This window comes from Mesocricetus auratus, unplaced genomic scaffold, assembly GCF_017639785.1.
Source record: "Mesocricetus auratus isolate SY011 unplaced genomic scaffold, BCM_Maur_2.0 Super-Scaffold_100004, whole genome shotgun sequence".
Lineage (NCBI taxonomy): Eukaryota > Metazoa > Chordata > Mammalia > Rodentia > Cricetidae > Mesocricetus > Mesocricetus auratus.
In genome coordinates this window covers 87,328,827-87,344,847 of record NW_024429189.1, presented here as the reverse complement: position 1 = coordinate 87,344,847, position 16,021 = coordinate 87,328,827, and the positions used below count along the sequence as shown (strand labels likewise).

The window sequence follows — 16,021 nt, the reverse complement described above, 5'->3', positions numbered from 1 at the left end:
ATGCTGTGTGTCAATAGTAGGCTGTGGCGTGTATGACTTACAAATCCTCATGTCCTGTCTGTGACTTTTCTTGGATTTGCTTTTCATTTATGAACTTCTATTAATAATGGAGTTCAATTAAAATTGGTGAAGCAAAATTATCAATGTTATCATAGATTTTGTAAAAATGAGTTTGAATATCTTATAAAATTTAAAAGGCTATGAATGAGCCTGTTACATGAGAGTAAGTCATGTACAGTTTGTTACAATTGCTGATATTCTGTCTGGCTGTTCATGTTAGTCACACATTCACACCCACACACAGGTCATAAGATAATCAAAAGGAGTTAATCTCAGATCTGTAGGAGTTACTTCTAGCTTCAATCCCAGAAGGCCATGAAAATTGCTCTTGTAAACATTGTTGCGTTTGTTTGGGTAGTATTAGAATTACATATACTAATGAGGTGACTGTTCTTGGGTTATTGTGAAGTAGATAGTCATCTCCCTTGTAATTTGACATTTAATGTAATTTCAAATCTACTTTTCTAACAATTGCCACACTTTGATCTTAAAAAGTAACTTTACAAAAGTGAAGTACAAGCGTTGGTGGTGCATGCCTTTAATCTCAGCACTCAGGAGGCAGAAGCAGGTGGATCTCTGTGAGTTGGAAGCCAGCCTGGTCTACAGAATGAGTTCCAGGACAGCCACAAAAACAATACAGAGAAACCCTGTCTTGAAAAAAAAAAGTGAAGTACTGCCGGGTGGTGGTAGAACAGGCCTTTAATGCCAGCACTTGGGAGGCAGAGGCAGGCGGATCTCGGTGAGTTCAAGACCAGCCTGGTCTACAAGAGCTAGTTTCAGGACAGCCTCCAAGCAGCAGAGAAACCCTGCCTTGAAAAACCAAAAAAAAAAAAGGGAAGTGCTATGAATTTTAGATTTAATACAATTATAAAAATATACTAGAGGGCCAGCGAGATGGCTTAGCAGATAAAAGTGCCACCAGTCCTAGGACCCACATGGTAGAAGAAGAGAACCGACTCCCTTAGGTTTGAGCTATGGCATGCGCGCACACACACACACACACACACACACACACACACACACACACACACACACACGACAGGCAAGATTGTCTAGTGAGTAAGGTGCTTGCTGCCATACCTAAGAACCTGAGTTTGATTCCCAAGACCCCCATTCATGTCCTCTGGTCTCCACATATGCTTTATGGTGCAAGTGAACTTGCATACACACACACAGTAAGTAAATGCATTGAAAACATGTATAGGAAGTTGCCATCTACCTCAGTATCTTGGAATAATTTAACAAGATTTTTGTTTAAATATTTAGGAAGTAGGAGGTGACCTCCTGACAGAGAACATCCCCAAGACAACTTATTGCCTTTCTTGAAGTTCAAATAGGTCTGGGATTACTGCAATTCTGAACCCAAATAGCCTGTCGTGAATTCACCTGAAGCATCCTCAGGATTCTAGTTCCTTATTTTTATTTTAACAAAATCTTTTTTTTTTCCTGAGACAGGGTTTCTCTGTAGCTTTGGACCCTGTCCTGGAACTCGCTCTGTAGACCAGGCTGGCCTCAAACTCACAGAAATCTGCTTGCCTCTGCCTTTCGAGTGCTGGGATTAAAGGCCTGGCCATATTTTAACAAAATCTTACAGCATAGATCAGGTTGACCTGGAACTCAAATTCCTCGTACCTCAAGTGCTGGGATTACAGACATATACCACCATGCCTGTCCTATTTAGGAATTACTTCATATGCCAAGTGATTTCTGCCTAGACTGGTCTGCAGGTTTACATGTCTGTAAATCTAATTATGTTCCTGAATCAAAATGTTTTGTTTTATTTTCCTAGGACTTAATGGACTTCATTAAGTGATCTGAATTTATCTGATTCTTCCAAAAAGGCCTTTAAAAAAAGATATTAAATTGCATTCACATAAAACTGACTTTAGTGTAAGGATAATAGAATCTAACTTATCATAGATCACCCATTTGCAAAGGAGTCTGGGCCGTGCCGTCTTCTGGGCCATGCAGAGAGCATGTTAAAGGGGCAAGCACAGAGAAGCTCTAGGGTTCTTCCTTCTGTGCAGCTCCTTTGAGGAGAACTCAGAGGCCTTCATGTTTATTCACAGTTGCTTATTTAGTGTGAGTTGGGAAGACCTGGTAAACATCTTCATCTGAAGTATTATATCTCAAACCATGCATCTGATTGATACCCCACATAATTCAATGTTTTTCTATTTTTCTTCCTGCTTCTCCAGATTACAATTCCTAGACCTTCTGTTGCATCAACACAGTCAACTTCAGGAAGCTTTCACTATGGTCCACAACCAGAGAAGAAAGATCTTCAACCCTTGGAACCCACTGTGGAGCTTTATTCTCCAAGGGAAAACTTCTCGGGCTTGGTTGTAACAGAGGGCGAACTTCCTAGTGGAGGAAGCAGAATGGATTTGGGACTTCAGATAGATCACATTGGTCATGACATGTTACCCAATATGAGAGATGGTGACACATCTCAAGACTTGGGACCAAAAGACCTTTGTGACCATAATAGATTAGTTGTGAAAGAATTTGAAAATCTCCCTGGAGAAACAGAGGAAAAAAGCATTCTTCTGGGTTCAGATAATGAAGATGAGAAGTTAAGTAAAGGGCAACATTGTGTTGAAATCTCTCACCCAGATTTAGTAACTACAGAAAGGGATCAGTCAGCTACCACAGAACCTCTTGATGTATCAAAGACACAGAATTTTAGTGTGGTGCCAAATCAGGACAAAAAACATGAGATAATGAAGCTTTTGACAGTAGGAACATCAGAAATTTCTCAAGTCATTGACCCACATGCTGAAGGGCAGATAGGCCAGGTGGCAGTAATGCAAAAAAATAAGCTGTTTAAGGATGCTGACATTAAGAGTGAAGACTTGCCAGGACATCAGGGAGACCTCTCTACTTTTTTGCACCAAGAGGGAAAGAGAGAGAAGGTTGTCCCTAGAAATGGAGAGCTATATCATTGTGTCCCAGAGAATGAGCATGGTACTCCCACCCGGAAGGACATGCTTCGGTCATCCTTTGTAACCAGGCACAGCCGGATCCCTGTTTTAGCACAAGAAATAGACTCAACTTTTGAGTCATCCTCTGCAGTCTCTGCAAAAGAAAAGCTTCTACAGAAGAAAGCCTACCAGCCAGAACTAGTCAAACTTCTGGTAGAAAAAAGGCAGTTCAAGTCTTTCCTGGGGGACCTATCAAGTGCCTCCGATAAGCTAATAGAGGAGAAATTAGCTGCTGCTCCTGTTCCCTTTTCTGAGGAGGAAGTCTTTACTCCCTTTTCCAGACTGGCAGTAGATTCCCATCTGAGTAGATCAGCTGAAGATGGCTTTCTGTCACCCATCATCTCCCAGTCTAGAAAGAGCAAGATTCCAAGGCCAGTTTCCTGGGTCAGCACGGATCAAGTTAATAGCTCAGCTTCCCCTCAGTTCTTGCCTCGGCCACCACCAGGAAAGCCACCGATCAGGCCTGGAGTAGAAGCCAGGTAATGCTTCATGTTTTCTATGTGTGTAGTGTGTAATGGTATTTTCAAGTGTGCTTTACTGTGTGACACCAGTGGTAGCATTTCTTTTGAATGTGTTTTTTTTTTCTCCCACAAGCATTAGGGCACAGTATAGATTGACCCAGACTAATGCACTTTTTTTCCATTGTGGCAAAATAAAATTTACAATCTTACTCATTTTAAGTGGCATTTTCAGTGGCATAAACTCTGTTATTTTGCCGTGTGACCATCACTCATTGATTTTCTTTATGGTTTTGGTCATTTTAAACAATTGGGGTAAGTAGTAGAATCTCTAGTTTGTTCTGTTGTAGCTGGCCTATTTCACCTAGCATAAAGTCTTTCAGGTCGTTCATATTAGGGTCAGGCAGAATTTCCTTCCTTTTGAAGATGGTTGTGAGGAAGGGGACTTCTACCATTTTGGTGTTTCATTTACAGTGGCCTTACAACATTCTATTTATTTATGTACCTGTGTATGCCTTTGCAGATGCAGAGGTTAGAGGACAGCTTGTTGGATTGATCCTCTCCTTGCTTCCATCTTGTGGGTCTTGGTATCCACCTCAGGCTGTCAGGTTGACAGATACTTTTGCTGCTCAACCACCTTGCTGGCCCTGCATAAAGCATGTTGTTCTTTCTTTATTGGTGTGTCTTCTTTTCTAGCTGGCTAAGGTGTGTGTGTGTGTGTGTGTCTGTCTGTCTGTCTGTCTGTCTGTCTGTCTGTGTGTTGAAACTGTAACCGTAAATTCCTTTGTTTTTTCCTATTGTGTATATCGTGTTTGTTTTCATTGTGGTCAGTATGGAGTACACAGACTATCCTGTAGTTCCACCATTGTAATTGGTTTTTCGGCAGTGTAATACGAGGAATATGTCACTGTGCCCCTTTAAGTTTCCATTCCCAATCCATCCTTTTAATTGTTTAAATCATAAGATTACATCTTCATTTAATGTCCCTAATCATAAGCTTATAATTGGTTAGTTTTGCTTTTGAGATAAAAGCTTATGTAGCTCAAATTGGCCTTGAACTCCTCATTATCCTGCTGGGATTATAGATGTGCAATAGTCACATTCTACTTTAAGAACTGGATGTTTTATAAATGTATTAGTCTCCTAAATCATTCAGGAAACAAAAAGTTATAAATAGCTACTAGAATAATAATCACTTTTATAATTGACTTTTTATGTATTTACATATTTGTCTTTATTCAGATCTTTATTTCTCTGTATGGCTTCAAGTTATTGTGTATTATCCTCTCATTTCAACCTGCAGTAACTTCAGCTAGCATTGCTATATGGCAGGTCTGGTGGCCATATAAATGGTGGTAATATATAGTATTGTGGGTATTGAACCCAGAGCCTCATGCATGCTAAGTACATACCTCTGTTATACTGCTAAGCCCCTACCTCAGCTTTTGACTCACAGAATCTTCATTTCTCCCTCATCTTTGAAGGATACTTCCTCAACACAAGATTCCTGATTGACAGTTCTCTTGGAGCTTTAAAAATCTCAGTCCTCAGACCATTGCCTTTTGACCTCCAGAAGTTCTGATGTTTTAGAAAAGTTTTTTAGGACTCCCTGTATGTGAAAAGCTGCTTATTTCTTGCTGCTCCCAAGACTATTGACAGTTTGATTGCGTCTTGGTTTGATGGTCTGTGATTAGGTAGCTTTGGGGTCATCTGCTTAAGAGTTCGTTGAGCTTACTGGATGTTGTATCTTGTCTTTCATTGAACTTGGGGAGTTTTCAGCTGTTCTTCAGGTGTCTTTTTCTCTGTGCTTCTTCAGTTCCTGTGGTGCCTACACCAGTCCACCTGCCAGTCCCCTACTCTAACCTTTTGTCTTCTTATAATTCAGATTCAGTGTCAGTTCTCCTATCTTACTGTTTTCTGCTGCTTCTCACTGTTCAAATGTGCTTTAAAAACATGTGTGTGTGTCTGTGTGTGTGTGTGTGTGTGTGTGTGTGTGTGTGTGTGTGTGTGTGTGTGTGTGTGTGTGTGTGTATGTAGCAGCTGGAGGTCAACTTGAGGGATTTGGTTCTTTTCTTCCACCATGTAGGTCCTGGGGGTTGACCTTAGGTTATCAAACTTGGAGGCAAAGCACCTTTCCCCACCAAGTAATCTCTCCAGCCTGTCCTAGTCTTTATTAGTTAGTTCCCAAAAGAGAAAAGAGAAAAAAATTAGAGGCAGAGTGAGAAGATACTAATTCTTTGTATCCCTGAAAGTCACAGAAAGGGGTCTTGCAATAATGGACAGATATACAGCAGATGTAGTGGGTGGCCACTCTTTCATATCATGAGAGCAGCAACAAAAAACTAGAGCACAGTAAAATAAAGTTTAATGTCATTTTTTTTTCAGACTTAAGCCAGCAGAATAAAAGGAATTATTTCAGCCAGTGGGACCATTGTCTTTGAAGTTACCACCATATGACTGAACTCCTAAAATTAAAACTAAACAAAATAAAAATATACCAGTCTCTGAAATGTCCCATCCTATCTATCACTTTGAATGATGTAGCATAAGTCATTTGTATCATTAGACAATTTTTTGATAGTTGGTCTGGTTAGTACACAAGGGGCAGGACCTTGTAGAGTTTCAGCTGTAGCAAGAGCAAGAAAATGTTTGCATATCACCATTAGAACTTGCAAAACGAGGAAATTACACATTAATTCATTTCTCAGAAGAAATGTGAAATTTAGAGGAACAGTACTAACTGGAACAGAATGAAAATTAATTTGTAGCTTTTGTTATTGGGTTGTTGTTCTCTTCAGCATTGTATTCAGGTTAGCTTGTCTTTCTCATTAAAAACATATATATATATATATATATATATATATATATATAATGTTGAATACTCCCAAGGCATCTGAGAAAATTATAGTCCCTAGTTTGAACTGATACAAGTCATGACAACTTTCAAACTCATGCTGGTGCTATGCACCATGGTTATTAACCTGTTGACAGTGTAATTTATTATCCTCAACAAATATGCTGGTCTTATTCATAGCTGTTCTGGGATGCATGAGACCCTGGGATGGGGGTTGGCGACAAAAAGCAATTAGAACACAGAACCTCCAAACAAATCTTTTTTCCAGAGATTTTATTTTTATTTTTAACTGGGGGAGGGGGTATGTGCGCATGTGTGCAGTGACCTCAGAGGCCAGAAGAGGGTGTTGGATCCCCTGACGCTGGAGTCACAGGTGGTCATGATTTGCCCAGTGTGGGTGCTAAGAACTAAACTCTGGTCCTTTGGAAGCAGTCTTTGATCAAAATTAACTGCAGTTTATGGTCCAAGTTTTCCTCTGCATATTGCAAGCTTTTAATGCACTTCAGATTTCTAAAATAATTACACTGAGCAGACTCTTTACTACAGTCTTTTTCTAGATGGGAGAGGTTCCTAGCATCAAAAAAGGTCCCTAATATATATATTCTCTACTAAAAACCTTAAGTATTAGTCAGTTTATTGTTCCTATAATCATTTATCAGAGACAGGCTAATTTAGAAGGAGAATGAGATTCTAAGAAGTTCATTGTTATTCCAAGTAGCACGGCACAGGGTCATGGCAAGTACCCTCACCCCTAGTCACAACACATGGTGGCATGAACACTTGTATAAATTTACATATGTCAGTATCCTTTTGCTCTACCCTAATGATCTCATGTAATCAGATCACTTCCTAAAGGCCCCACCTCTGAACACTAGTCAGACTTAAAGTTTGTTCACAGTAGCAAACCTTAAAGTAGACTTTAAGAGTTAAACTAATAAACATGGTACAGAGAGACAACCCATATTATAGTATCAAGTGGTTATAAAGCCGGGTGTGATAGCCCACACGGATGCCAGCACTTGGAAGACTGAGGCAGGACAATCACAAGTTCAAAGCAAGAATGACCTACATAGTGAGTTCCAGCCCGGCCAGGCTACTTAGAGAGCCTATATGAGAAAACCATTAAAAACAAACAAAGCCTTGATTACTGCTAGACATGTGGCAATGATGGCACTTGGGAAGCTCTGAAGCAAGAGAAAGTATAGTTAACCTGATTTTGTGTGTGTGTGTGTGTGTGTGTGTGTGTGTGTATGTGTGTGTGATGCATGATGGGAGAGTGTGCATGGTGCATGTGTGGAGGTGATAGGACAACGCTGTGGAATTGGTTCTCTTGCCACCTTTATGTGGATTCCAGGGATCAAACTAAGTCACCAGGCTTTCATGGCAAGAGCCTTTACCCACCAAACCAACCTCCTGTCCCCTGTTGGGTATGTTTGGCCAGGAATGATGGAAAGCTTAGAGATGGTGAATACCTATACCTGGGAAACTGAGGCAGGAAAATGTCAAGTTAAGACCAGCTTGGCCTGGGTTACATGCTGAGCTCCTGACCAGTGTGGGCTACATAGGAATACCTTGTCAAAGGAAACAAGCATTAATCAAAAGGAAAAAGACACAGCAGATGTTAATCTGTCTGGTGCCACATACAGCATACAAGTGGAAGAGAAATTCAGTGTCCATTTAGTATATTTTTGATTTTGACAGACTTCATAAACACTATGCTTTGGGATACTGTGATTTTAGACACATTTATAATGAATTTTTGGGGTCCTGTCTCCAAAAAAAATTAATTCTTCTCTATTCTTTTAAGGCTACGCAGATATAAAGTTCTAGGGAGTAGTAACTCTGACTCAGACCTTTTCTCTCGCCTGGCCCAAATTCTTCAAAATGGATCTCAGAAACCCCGGAGTACTCCTCAATCCAAGAGCCCAGGATCTCCTCACAATCCAAAAACACCACCCAAGAGTCCAGTTGTACCTCGCAGGAGTCCCAGTGCCTCTCCTCGAAGCTCATCCTTGCCTCGAACATCTAGTTCCTCACCATCTAGGGCTGGACGGCCCCACCATGACCAGAGGAGTTCGTCCCCACATCTGGGGAGAAGCAAGTCACCCCCAAGCCACTCAGGATCATCGTCCTCCAGGAGGTCCTGCCAACAAGAGCATTGCAAACCCAGCAAGAATGGCCCAAAAGGATCTGGCAGCCTCCACCACCACTCAGCCAGCTCTAAAACTCCCCCAGGGAAGAGTAAGCCAGCCAGTAAACTCAGCAGATAGGAAGCAAGCAGGCTGTATTCTGGGAAAGGTGTGAGATCTTACTCCTAGACCTGATGCATGTGTGTCCCTGTAGTGTCTGTTTCAAACAATCAGTGTTGATCTTCTCTTGCAAAAGAAAGTAACATGATCAGTTATTTATAAGAAGACTTAACTATCTATATACTAAGGAATTACCTAGGGCAGGTAGGAAGTGGACCAGGAGTCAAATGCTCAGTCCAGCAAAATCCAAGGGAAGAAACTCATAAATGAGCTCTTGTTCTATAGCTGCCTTTGAAATAGGAAGTTGAGGATAGGAAATAGAATGGAATTTTAAGTGATTTTGCCTAAGTTGTTAATCCTCTACTCAAAGAGTATAGCAAAGTGTTTGATATTTTTATTTACAACTTCCTAACCTTGGAGAGTCATTGTGCAGACATTCAAATATATAAGAAGCCTGTTGCCAGGAAACTAGTACTTGGGTATATTTGATTTGTGTGCTTATTTAGTGAATCCACTCATTCCTAGTCTCTTTCTTGGGTTTTACATTTTTTAAATTGTTTCTTACATCTTATTTTAACAATGCACCCAAATAAGGTTTTCAGCAGCACATGCTAACACTTTAAAATCCAGTTGCCCTCATTTAGTCAAACCTTGCTATTTTCCTTTGAGCCACAATGCTTAGCTCATATATCTTTATCTCAAAAAGGAAAGTGATGTCCAGCTAGAGCTGTTTCAGGCAGGTGTATTTGGAGAGGAAGGGAGAGAGAGTGGGACAATGTCTTTAAAGGTGGAAGCATCCCTTCATTTGACCTGAGTGCATCTCCTCCTTGTAGAAGAAGACTGACCAGAGGAGACAGCTTCCTTTATGTCCTCCCTGCACTCTCTGGTGTTAGCCTTCAAGATGGCACTAGGAAAGCACAACACTTGAGAATGTGGCTTATGTTTTAGAGACTTAGAAAGAAATTAAGTATGTTATTGAAACTTATAATCTTCAGATTTTTGTATTTTATACATTTAGCCAATAAGGAATGAATATCTGGGGAAATAAATTTAGGCTAAATAGTTTTTTTTCAATGTTTTTATTACTTGGTTCTTGTGTTTAATGCTTGGGCTTCTTAACCCAATCTCCACATAATCCCAATTTACAAAGTTGTAAGGATGATCATATTTGTTCTATCCTCATTCTCTTTCTAGCAAAAATGAGGCAAATTAAAGAATACCAGACTTTTAAAATGGGCTATTTGATGCCCTTGAGTGTTTAGTATGACAAAAACCTTATTGAGGTCAGGGAAATTGATCTTCCTGCTGTTGAAATCTGCCTTCTAACAAACATCTTTCTCTTTGACCTTATGTTGCTACCAAACCTAAAACAGCTGAATTTGAGGTAAGGGTGAGTGGAGAAGGAAATGTATTTCTTCACCAAGTGAGCATGTTCCAATGCTGCATTCCAGCTGCCCTGATGCTGCACTTAACTTGCTTTCTGTGTTGAGCATTTTCAAAACTGGGACACTACACTGAGACATAAGGTCTCCATGAGAAATGTGGCATAGTGTGGAATCTAATTTCTTTCCAGGTTCCAGCATTTCAGAGCAGTGCAGCAGATAAGGCACATTTAGTGTTTCTCTGTTACAACTGTAACATGGCCCTTGTGTATTATATTGTAGAACAGTTGCTGCAATACTACTTGCATGTCTTTCATGATAAATTATATAAATATTTATAAACATAGAGACATATGCTTATATAAATCCATTCTTTCTCATTCTGCATTTGTAATTTCAAGATCCTTAGATGATGAAATTCCTTTTCTATTGTGTGCCTCGTGTACACTTGGGCATTGCCCATCTTCATTTTCTGAAAATATGTTCTAGGCATGTGACACCTAAGATTCCTCTTGCCTTCCAGGTACATAGTGCAACAGTTGGCAGTCTTTAACAAGCCAAGGTATAAGATACTTAATTTTCATTTAAAAAGTATTTTAATAGGTGAAATTTTTAACAGGATATGCTTGTAATACAGGCTCAAAGATTACTCATGTTAGCCACATAGTCCTGTCATTATGGTTAGAGTGGGTCGATGGGCATTATAATTATGGATCTGGCATCAGCTGATTTTTAAAACATTTCCTGAAAGTTGCCTCTTTCATGTCACTCTTTTGAATAGGAGTGGAGATGGGATGTAGGATAATTAAGAAATTATCTTTCTTTTACATTAGCTAAATGATGCTAAAAAGTAGCCAGCTTTAATACTGACCTCTCTAGTCAGTTGTGTGCTAATAGTAACCACTGGGAAAGCTAATACAGCCCAGCCTTTTTCTTTCTGAATTTCTCTACTGATAGTCAAAACCCAAGGTGATGGCAGCATGACACAGGATGTTTTCTGTTTTGGTTTCTTTGTTTTCTTCAACCTTTTAATGTGTTGCCTCCTTTTCTACATGTCATTAACAAACTCATCAAAATCCAGAGACAAATGGCCTCATTACCTGAGAATGTTTTATTTTGCATGTAGGGAAAAGAGCCAACCAAAGATGTTTTTGCTCTGAAGAAAAGGAAATGGACTAATTATAATATTTTATGTATCAGTAGGTCCATTTATTAAGTGTTATCCTGATACAGAGATTAAAAAGCTGAGCCAAGGTGTTAGTGGTGCACACCTTTAATCCCAGCACTCGGGAGGCAGAGGCAGTTTGATCTCAGAGTTCAAGGGCAGCCTAATCTACAGAGTGAGTCTCAGGATAGCCCGGGCTACACATAGAAACCCTATCTCCAACCCCCACCCTCACCCCAAAAAAAAGAGAGATTAAAAAGCATAGTCTCTCAGGTTGTTGGCAATCTTAAGCAACACTTTTGGATCAGGAGTATGATCCAGAGACTCAAGGTTCCTTATTTTGAGGTTTTTATTGATAGCATACAGATTATCCAAATAAATATAAACAGTTTGGCTATTTTACTTAAAGTGAGGAACATGACCGAAGGTATAACAAAAGTAGTGTGAGACCAAAGTTAAGTTACCTTTTGGAAAGCAAGTACCTCCTGACCTCCATCTGCAGAGGTTACTGACTCATGCCCACCCTTGCCTTGTTTCGTCTCTGGGATTATTTCAGTGAAGCCAAAAGTAAATATGCCAATAGTTTAGTTCATAATTTTAGGTAATGTTGCCCCAAAATTATACTATTGACCTTCAGGTATTGTGAATTGCTTTAAAATATTAAAATCATACCTAGGAATCTTGCACAGCCTAAGCGTATTTGACTTCAATGGATAGTGAACACAGGAGGAAATTGGATCATATCCAATTCAACATTAAGGTATAGATTCCCCTTCCAATGAAGCTGTCAGTAGCCAGGAATTTATTTCCAACCCTGGTACACAAGCTGGCCTTGCAGACAGGAGCACAGTTACTTTTAGTTTTTTAGTTGCATGCTTTGCAATGAATGTTTTTTTGGTAAAAGTTGCCTAACAAGTTAATCAAGGCCTAAAAACAAAGTAGAAAATGGTCAAAGGTCCATTGTCATCATTATCCACCTGGCATTATTTGCTCTAGCGTACTAAGCCACTGTATGCTAATTTGGTGTTCTACATACACAGTATGTCTGTCTGTTCCACTACTGGCCACTGTGGAAACTTGAGAGACTTCAGCAGGCAGAGGAGATTTCCTCTCAGCCACAGATTCCTAGGCTACTGTTTCTATGATTGCATCCATTGTACAAAGAAAAAGGCATACATTTGCAGCATGTTTTATAAACCTAGACCAGATAGCTAGCTAAATCATAATGAGATTTTCTACACCCAGTAACCTTGATGACAAACAGGTGCCTTTATTCAAGGGCAGAAAATTTTACATTTCCAATCTAACATTAGGAACTGTTGACAGGATTCACAATTTAATGGCTTAAGGAAAAAATGCATCTTGAAAATGATATCTTAAAATTTATTTGTAGATAATCTAGATTTAGCCTTGGAGATCAAAGTTTTTCATATTTTAAAAACTTGTTAGTTAGGCATGGTGGTTCATGTTTCTAACCCAATACTTGAGGGATGTGGGAAGATGGAAGAGACTCTGAAGCCAGCCTCAGCTTCATTGTGATTTCAAGTCCACCTAGGCTAGTATGAGACCCTATCTCAAAAACAAAACAAAAACTACATTCTTTTTTATTTTTTGTTTTCATACATGTATGTATGTATTCACGTTATACTCCTTCTCATCCTTTTGTATTTGTCAAACATGGCATGTTTTAAAGAATGATGTCTGTCTTGTTCATGTAAGGATTGTTTGCATTCACTTTTCTTAAACGTGCCTATTTCTGGTTTTGTGTTAGGATATTGTTTCTGGGGATAGTTCATCTAGCACCTCTTTTACTGGGGTGATAGGACAGTTGCAACCAGTTGTACTGTTTAACTTTCTTGAATTTGGTTTCATAGACAATACATTTGCAGAACAGCTATGTAGGATTCAATCCAAGTGCATTATAGGATTACAGCATGTAACTACTATTGTAGTCCTCATATGCCAACATATACCCAAGTTCAGAAGCTACTGTGGTGCATCTTAGACCTTAGCTTATTATGGAAGGAAACAGGTAGTGTCACAACTTGGACAGTATGCACCCCACTTTCTGTCCTTACCAAAACTTTACAAAACTCTGGTGTACACTATGAGGATTTGTAAGTAAAGCAGAAACTCATATTATTGGGTATTTGCCATACTTTCTCCAGAAATTTAACAGTCTCTGAGCCTTCAGAATTTTGGTACCCAACATTACTTGCCAGAACTGCAGGAAGAGGAGAATCCCATAGTTCATAGGTAACTCCCAAGTTTGGGACAAGAACCCCTATTATTCACTTAGAGGGGAATCTGGGTAAAATATGTAGGCTTTCAGTTAAGTTCTTGTGAGAGAATTTGCATCCATAAATTAGTGATAAGATCATCTCATAGCTTCACACAATCTCAAGATGCTAAATGACAAAAGATTTTCTCAGTAATGACTTCAGTATTTGCTCTCGCACACAAGGACTAATAATCAGGCTGGCCAAGGCATGTTCAAGGATTATTTTCCTGTACTTCACCCAAACCTTGGTTTTAAGAAACCCTGTAGCAAAAGTAGAGTGGCATTCCTTCCATTGCCCTTACAATGTAACAAGCCTCTGCCTTCTCTACATGGGGTGACAGTATCTACATTGTAGACCGATGATGCCAACCACTTCCGGTACTTTCAACCACACTTTCTAGACAACAACAGAATGAATGAGGCAGATCTTTGAGACTATAGGAGGAGATTATAGGATTACAGAGTTTGCTGATAACATAATTTTACACCAACAGTGGATCAGTTGATTTCTATATAATTTAAAATTGTTTTGTGTTGTACACACGATTGATTGTTCAGCTACAGACATTAGTAAACCAAGTTTTTATGTAGACTATCTTTACCATATGATGCTTTTTAAAACTCTTATAAAACATGATTTAAATCCTCAAAAATTCACTTGTATCTTGAGCAAATTTAGGCTAGGCCAGGTGTTTTTGTTACAGCAGTAAACAAGGCAACTGTGTTTGGCTGTGATTTACTTTAGGGAGTTTGATGAGAAGAGAGCTTTGAGACTTTATCAAAACAGTTTTTTTGTTGGTTTGTTTGTGTGATTTTTCAAGACAAGGCTTCTCTGTGCAGCCATCCCTGGCCGCCTTGAAACTAGCTTTCAGACCAGGCTGGCCTTGAACTCAGAGATCCACCTGCCTCTGCCTCTCACAATGCTGGGATTAAGGGTGTGCACCACCACCACCACCACCACCACGCCTGGCTAAAACAGTTTCATTGAATTAGTGTAATTAGTTCTCTAAGTTAGAAATTTCAGAAATTAAAATATAGGAAGATCTTTATTGTTATATCTTTTAAAACAAAGGAAATGTACCTCTGGGCCACTCAGGACTTTGAAATTGGATTGCCTAGACTTGGTGGTCTGTGCCTATAATCCCAGCATTTAGAAGGTAAAGGGAGGAATAGGAGGGAAGGTCTTAATGTGCTACATAATGAGTTTGAAGCCAACTTGGGCTCCATGAGACCCTGTCTCAAAAAAAAAAAAAAAAAAAAGCAAAAATCTTAGATGAGAGACTGGATTGGAGGCATTGAGTACAAAGAACAGATCTGGTGACCCAGACTTGAGCCGCCTTGCTGTTCCCTGATTTACATTCTCATTTCCCTTTGGCACCTTTCTTGAAATAGCACTGTTTCATCAGACCATTTATTTACAAATTCTAAGCAAAGGAGGCATGTTTGACTTTGTGTTAGATATAAATGTAAGTTTGTAAGCTATTACCAGCAAATGTCGTCAGATTTAGTCACAACCCTAATTCTCTTGTTGAACAAGACAAATGAGTTAGATTACTTTAATCCATTTTACTGTTCTCCTCTTAATGAGAAATTGCTCTTTGAAGTTCTTTTAAATGTACTGCACTGTGTCCCTTTCCCCCTCCCTGAATCTTCCTTTTATGCGTTTTTTGCTCAGGCAACCAAGGACATAAAGTATTGAAAGAAAAACATGCAGTGCTTTTGTATAGGCCATCTGTACATAAAAGTGTAATTATTTATTTAATTTTCCCATTTGTACCATATTAAAGCTTTGTACAGTGTTTTAAGTTCTGTTTTAAAATTATTTTGTATTTTATTTTTATAATCTAGTAATAAAACATTCAGTACGCATGCAAACTTTAGTGCTATTTGTGTGATGGTTTGGATTTCAAAAAGTGGAAAATACTTCCTAATCTACAGTGTTACAGATTCAGTAAACCAGAAGTGATTCAATGACCAAAAAAAGGGCATTTGGGGCTAACTGAATAGAAGCTAGATGAAAAACCAGGGTTCAGGGGTTTGAGAGTGTGTGTGTGTGTGTGTGTGTGTGTGTGAGAGAGAGAGTGTGTGAGTGTGTGTGAGTGTGTGAGTGAGTGTGAGTGAGTGTGTGTGAGTGTGAGTGTGTGTGAGTTGTGAGTGAGTGTGTGAGTGAGTGTGTGTGAGTGTGAGTGAGTGAGTGTGTGTGAGTGTGAGTGGGTGAGTGTGTGAGTGTGTGAGTGAGTGTGTGAGTGACTGAGTGAGTGTGTGAGTGTGTGTGAGTGAGTGTGTGAGTGAGTGTGTGTGTGAGTGAGTGAGTTCAAAGTGGGTTTGAAATTGAGATTCTCCTGCCTCAGTCTGCCAAATGCTGAGATTGCAGGCACTCACTAAACCCAGCACAGAATTAAGCCTTAAAAGCTCTTTCCTTCTCCCTAGCAAACATCCTGGTAGCACTAGAGGGATTGCTGTTCTCTACTCTGTCACCACGTGGTCTTCCTTTGAAGGGAAGGAACACAGGGCAATCCACGGCTCTATCGCCTTTGCTAGCCCTATCTTTTTTTTTTTTTTTTTTTTTTTTTTTTTTTTGAGACAGG

General features: G+C 39.5%; 1 protein-coding gene across 6 annotated transcripts in view; it reads left to right on the top strand.

Moving 5' to 3' along the window:
- The window catches only part of Ttbk2 (tau tubulin kinase 2), a 129,027-nt gene extending 113,719 nt beyond the window's left edge, over nucleotides 1-15,308 (top strand). For 5 of the 6 annotated variants that reach the window (XM_040746124.1, XM_040746125.1, XM_040746126.1 and 2 more), the window contains 2 exons: nucleotides 2,259-3,523; nucleotides 8,164-15,308. In XM_040746124.1, coding sequence (XP_040602058.1) covers nucleotides 2,259-3,523; nucleotides 8,164-8,626 — 1,728 coding nt within the window. In that variant the 3' untranslated portion in view covers nucleotides 8,627-15,308. Of the gene's footprint in view, nucleotides 1-2,258; nucleotides 3,524-5,887; nucleotides 6,008-8,163 lie in introns of those variants that run through there. The other variant, XM_040746128.1, reaches the window with a different exon arrangement.
- Nucleotides 15,309-16,021: the final 713 nt, after the last annotated feature.